Source organism: Chaetura pelagica, unplaced genomic scaffold (assembly GCF_000747805.2).
Source record: "Chaetura pelagica isolate M959 unplaced genomic scaffold, ChaPel_1.0 scaffold176, whole genome shotgun sequence".
In the NCBI taxonomy this organism is placed as follows: Eukaryota; Metazoa; Chordata; class Aves; order Apodiformes; family Apodidae; genus Chaetura; species Chaetura pelagica.
In genome coordinates this window covers 1,283,661-1,290,366 of record NW_009953484.1, presented here as the reverse complement: position 1 = coordinate 1,290,366, position 6,706 = coordinate 1,283,661, and the positions used below count along the sequence as shown (strand labels likewise).

The window sequence follows — 6,706 nt, the reverse complement described above, 5'->3', positions numbered from 1 at the left end:
TTTCTGAAACTACTTGTAGACATTTAGTAAATCCTCTGCCCCATGCTTACATTCTCTACCAAATTATAACAGAGATTTGTGTTTGGTTTCTTAGGTAAATATATTTCCTCCCATTGCATACTCTTCCACAAGCATGAATATACGAGATAGAAAATGCCAAAAAATTTTCTTAGTCTAATTATTGCTTTCACTAGAGAGTTGATTTTTACTACAACTTGCATATGGTGAATAAAATGAATAGATTAACAGTTTTTAAGATAAGCAGTAACAATTATTTGGGGGCAATAAGGGAGAGATGCGGCAAGCAGTGTGGTCACAATTGAAAATTTGATTAAACTACAGTAAACTTCTCCTTGAAAAGATCAGTGCATCAGTTGAGCTTTAGTCAGCCACATCATCCTGTAAATTGCTTTCAAGATAAGCCAGTAGATAAATTCTCTTTGTAAAGATCTGTTACTTCAGAACAGTCCTCCTACAGGCAGAAACATGGCACTTAATGGTACCTGGAAAATAGACAGAAATGAAAACTATGAAAAGTTCATGGAGGCCATGGGTAAGTCTTACTTTTCCAATGCCTTCTACAAAAATAATACCACTATGGCTGGATACAAAATTCAGCTGTCTAGCAACTACCTCGTAGCTAGCCTATCTTTTTGCTGTTTGCTGTTCTGCCCTTACATAGTGCACTACATTTATTTTCAAAAGATTCCACAGGGGGAGGAAAGACTGAGAAATGTTCTGATTTTAATTACACTTGGTTAATCTTAAGAAATTTAACTAATTCCACAGATTTAGTTCAGCTGAGAAAAGAACCTCTAAGTCTCCATTTAAGGAAAAGGCTAAGAGAATTTCAATTATCAACTTTAAGCAGAATTCTATGGCAGGATTATTATTTTGATAACGTGAAACTAGTTTAAAAATTGCATAGGGAGGAGATAATAACTCTTCAGTTTTATAGAAACACATGATTCAAATAATTTTCACATCCTCATAGTTAAAGTTTCTGCAAACTATGAGTTACATGGATATACGCATAACCATCCCAATTGGTTTGTATTCTATCTGTAGGAGTGAATACAGCCCAAATAAAAAGTGAAGAATTAAAAAAAAAAAATTGTGTCAGAATGCTGGAATAAATTTGCTTGACCAGATAAAAGTAATTAAAAAGAGATTAATATCATGCTCCAGGTGGCTTTTTTAACTGATTGATGTTCTTCGCTTTTTCTAGGTGTTAACATGATGAAAAGAAAGTTAGGAGCCCATGATAATATGAAGCTCATTATCCAACAAGATGGAAACAATTTTACTGTCAAAGAATCAAGCAACTTCCGTACCATAGAAATTACATTCACTCTGGGAGTCAATTTTGAGTACAGTCTGGCTGATGGGACTGAACTTACTGTAAGAGACTTTCTAGATAATTATATATTTAGTATAATAACTTTATGAAGTACAGTTTCAAGATGAATTATTTGTCTTCCTAGATTTTAATTTAAATTTTACTTTTAAAGTGTGACTGTTCAAGAATGCTTGCAGTTTATATGCAAAACCACAAAGTAGTCTTAACCATTAACAGTTCAGTACTTTACTGTGAAATTCAGGATTCCACAGAGAGCCCAAAAAGCAGAGAATGTAGCAGTTTTCACATGATGAAATCCAGGTGATTGCAATTTTACTTCTTGTAATACTCAAGTACAGCACCTAGAATGCCAGAGTGCTGAGTGGATATTTGTAAGAAATTACTTTTTCTCTGTTGATACAATTAATCAAAATGAGGTGTACTGAGCACTAAAATAAAGAAATAATCTAGCTGGAGTATTCTGCAATTAAATAATTTAATAAACTAGTCGTTATTCACATTTCATTTTTCAGCCTTTCCATCAATGTCAAAAAAAAGCATTATTACACTGTTTTAACCTCTTCTCACTTTTAAGCATTCCTGAAGCCTTTAAATCAAATCCGTGTTATATCTGTTGTAAAATATTTGGGTCGGATTTTTTCCCCATTATAGGGTTCTTGGAACATGGAAGGAAATAAAATTGTAGGAAAATTTACTAGAAAAGATAACGGAAAAGTACTCACAGCATCCAGAGAAGTCATAGGTGATGAACTTGTCCAGGTGAGTTAAACAGTCACATGTAACTTTACAATATGATTAACTGAAAAAATGTTAAAAGCTGCTCTCAAAGAAGGAAATAAAATTTAAAAAAAAAATTGAAACCAGTTCTCAAAGAAAGATTTTCTTCAAGTCAAACAACCTAATTTATCTTTAGTCAAAATTTTCAAGTTGAGTAATCTATATATAGATGTGTTTTTACTGAAGGCCTTTTCCCAAGTGCCTTGTAACAGCCTTACCACAGGAGCTTACTACAAGGTAATGCTGTCAGTGGCTGATAAATCCCCTTTTAAAAAAAAGTTTGGGGTTGGGGCAGGGGATAACAGCACAGAGGAGTAAGTTTAAGACAGAAATGAAATGTTTCACAGTTCTGAGGTAAAGCCAGAAATGGAACTATAATGCTTTAAGATCCTTTCCACTAGTGGGTCACAAACTTCTGAGAAGAATAAAGAAATAAAAAAAACCCCTATGTTATGATAAGGTGTGAGATATCAAAAACATAAAATACAACCCTTCCGTGTTTCTTCACAATTCTAATAAAAGCAGTCACATAAAGGAAACTTGTGAAGTAGTGATTTGGGAACGTGGCACTTGAACTCTGGGTATTTTCTGAATCTGCCAAATGTTGTCCTGTGGCCGTTCAAATTTTTGCATAGAGAATTCATGCCCGTTGACAACAAGCTGCTTTCCCCAGAGTCTGTACAGGGGCTGGTAGTCCCCACATGGCCACCAGCCACAATTAAATCACTATTGATCATGTCTCAATAGCATCTGTGAAATGAAACTTTGTAATAACACCACTGATTTTTCTTCTTAATTTCTTAACAGGTCTATGTATATGAAGGAGTTGAAGCAAAAAGAATCTTCAAAAGAGGCTAACTACTTTACCCAGAACCAAAAAACAATGAAAAATGACCATTTTTCTACATAGCCTTGTATCCCCTCACAGCAGCTTTTAAGCTGCAACTACTTAGCCCAGATGAAAACAGAGTAGTTTCTTTTGTTTACTTTTTTGCCTTGAATAAACAAAATCCAATTACAATTTGATACATATGCTAAAACATTATTTGTTCTGAGTCCTACCCAAGTGCTATACTCTAAAAGGCTGCAGAAACTATCTTCTATAAGCAGAACTTAAATATTTTTTGCACTGGTTCTCAAACAGAAATTTAGCTTATTTACTGTATTATTTCTATTCATAAACAGTTTCTCTGCCTATTGAATATTGTGTAATACGGACGGCAAAACCCAAAAAAACCCTGACAAGACCCAAGTCTCTAAGACTATTGTATGTGATATGGAATAAACATAAAATGTGGTGTGAAAATACAACTCACAAATAATGTTATTTTCAACCCAGCCTCACCTCTCGAGTTGCACTGTTTCTAAGGGTTGCAGTAAAACTGCCCCTCGAGGTTCAGTACTAGTTACTATCTGCTGTGTCCCTCTAACTCTGCCCCTTAGTGGTCATCTACTCCTGTTCTTGTATCTGCAGGGCAGCCTGTTTCCCAGCCCTGAACCCCTTCTCACATATCAGCAGAACAAACCTGCAGCCAGCAGTGAGCATCTAGATAATCTTCTGCCATGTGCTTATTCACATGCTGTTACAGGTCCAATTTAAAATATAATTTCTGAACAGGTACACTTACATTATTATTATTTCATTGGTTTTTTAAAATACCTTGCAAAATTTACTCTCCTGTTTTGTCTCTCATTGACTGTGTTCTTACTGGCCATAAATGAATTTTAAAAGAATTCCTTTTTATTTTTTTAATTTTTTTTTAGTAATAACTGAATCCTCTCCTAGTCCGTATTTTTTGTGGTCTTCAGCGTCTCACAGCTCCCTCTACTGCCAAAATGCTTTCATGTCGCAAACAGTATTCGAGTTAGGAGTAGCACAGATCACCCTTCTTAAAGAAATTGGATTTCCTCTCCCACATATTGATTGTATGCAACTTCCAGCTTATACATTTTTTACATATTCACCTTCCAGTGAGTAGATATACCACATATATAAAAATGACGAGAATACTATTTTAATCAGTCCTTCAATTTTCAATTACAAAGAGATGTAAAACTGAAAAGCAAAGGTACAAAAAACTAAAAAAAACCCACAACCAAACAAAAACTACACACTAAATCCGGAAACAACACTATTACATAATTCTGACTGTCTACAGGCCATTTTGTTTACATATAAAACCCCTTAAAAGGGAAAAGGGATAAAGAATACTGGCTTGCATTAAGCTATGTGACAGATGCTTTCAGTTAAGCTATGAATGCTGAAAAAGAAGCCCTAACCACTGAAGTGCTGTTACAGAATTTGACCTTCATTATCAGCTGCATGTCATTATTGCTTCTAAATTGCATTGAAGCATATTAGCAATGACACATCAAAGGTTTCAGGAAATTGGAGAATGCCACTTTCTTTTACAGATTTTACTGGCTGGAATGAAAGGTGTATTGAGCTCCTGACTATGTTCTCTTTCCTCCTCAAGTACGCTGACCTTTTATGTCCTGCAGCCTTCTGGTTCAGAAAGTCAAACTCTAGCCCATACCTGGTGTCAATGCACTTAACTCTGCTACACCCAGCTCAGTAACAAACATCCTGATTCACTGTTATTTTGATCTAGGTTACCGAATTTTATTGACTGAATGATTGGCTACAATAACCAGTAGGGTATTTTTTTTCAATGAGTATTTGAAAAATCATTTCAGTTAATTCTGAATTACATACAGGGCCGGAAGCTAAAAAGTAGTCTGATAGTTCTTTACATTAAATGAGCTGTAACCATTACCAACGGTCACTCGCAGAGGTGAATAGCTCTGGTGCAGGCACGTCCGCAGCGGGGTAGAAAATCGGCGAAAAAGGTTTTTTTTCCGGAGCTTCCGGACAGCGCCAGAGGACAGGCAGCTCCTCAGAGGGCTGAGGAGGCGGCATGGGCGGAACCAGCACTCTGGGCAGCAGATGCAAATGGTCCGTAATTGTTACAAACAGCGTAGGGTGCGGTGACCACAAATGTTGGAATTCAGGATCTGTAGGGCAACAAGCAGGGCCCGCAACAAGCTCACTACCCTCAACTTCAGGAGAGCAGATTTCAACCCCTTACAGAGATCTGGTTGGTAGGATATCACGGGATAAAATCCTGGACTGGAGAAAAGCCCAAGAATGCTGGTCAATATTCAAAGATTACTTCCTCCAAGCCCAGAAGCAAAGCATCCCAAGAAAGAGGAAGGTAGGCAAGAATGCCAGGAGACCTGCTTGGATTAACAAAGAGCTCCTGGACACTCTTAGATGAAAAAAGAAAGTCTTCAGAGGGTGGAAGCAGGAACAGGTAGCCTGGGAGAAATAACAAAGAACTTGTCCAAGAAACAAGGGATCAGATTAGGAAAGCTAAAGCCCAGAGAATTAAAACTGGCCAGGGACATCAAGGGTAATAAGAAGGGTTTCTATAGCTACATCAGTGGTAAAAGGCAGAGGGAAAACGTGGGCCCTCTCCAGAAGGAACAGACCTAGTCACACAGGATATGGAGAAGGCTGAGGTACTGAACAACCTTTTTGCCTCAGTCTTCATGGGTAGGGGTTCTGGCCACACCATCCAAGTCACAGAATGCAAAGGCAGAGACTGGGAAAAGGAAGATTCACCTACTGTAGGAGAAGAGCAGGTTAGAGGCCATCTAAAGAACTTGGAAGTGCACATGTCCATGGGACTGGAACAGGTTGTAGATGCCCCATCCCTGGAAGCGTTCAAGGCCAGGTTGGATGGGGCCCTGAGCAACCTGGTCTAGTGGGAGGTGTCCCTGCCCCTGCAGGGGGGTTGGAGCCTGATGTTCTTTAAGGACCCTTCCAACTCTAGCCTTTCTATGATTAGGACTCTATGAAAATATAAATCAATACGAGAACCCAAAAGTATTTACCAACTCCAAATACTGCAAACAGATGTGGTCAGCAGTTGTACACAAAAATGAAGGATCTTGAAAGACTCAGTCTCCAATACTTGGAAGTAATATAATCAATTAAAGGGATGAAGGAGAGTGGTACAGCTTCAATAAACTAGTAAGATAATTATATTAGAATGTGAACGAGATAGGCTCATAAATTTGACTAGGAGACTTTTGTTTCCAAGGCAGGAATTTCAGAATTACATTACTTTACAACCTAATAGGAAACTGTATGCTTTGGGGAAACTGACAATCCACAGCTCCTTTTGCTCAAATGAAGTAATACAGATGAGTACAAGCCTTACCACCTCACCTACCACACACATGTTTAGCCAATAATTGCTATATGAACACAAATTCAATCTCATCCTTGTTTCTAATGATAGAATTAATTAAGGAAAATAGCTACCTCTAAGTGCCTGGTTACAAGAAGTTAAACTCTGATCAGATACACCTGGCTCTGCATTTTGCAGCAAGTATTGTTTTTTTTCTCTTACTATGTGGCTAAAAAGGGTTAATAGCTACAATTATAAAAGTTTTTGTTTAGTATACTCCTTTCTGGTCACTCTTCTAGACAAAACAAAAATACTTGCACTCCTTAAAATACTGATCTGGCTGCAATGAGGGTAGTACATCCCAACTAGGGAG

General features: G+C 37.4%; 1 protein-coding gene across 1 annotated transcript; it reads left to right on the top strand.

Moving 5' to 3' along the window:
- The first annotated feature begins 466 nt into the window (after positions 1 to 466).
- FABP2 (fatty acid binding protein 2, intestinal) lies at positions 467 to 2,995 on the top strand. Its single transcript, XM_009998565.1, has 4 exons — positions 467 to 553; positions 1,229 to 1,401; positions 2,012 to 2,119; positions 2,945 to 2,995. Exons 1-4 carry the CDS (start codon positions 487 to 489, stop codon positions 2,993 to 2,995), a joined length of 399 nt encoding a protein of 132 aa, XP_009996867.1. The 5' UTR covers positions 467 to 486.
- The last annotated feature ends 3,711 nt before the right edge of the window (positions 2,996 to 6,706 follow it).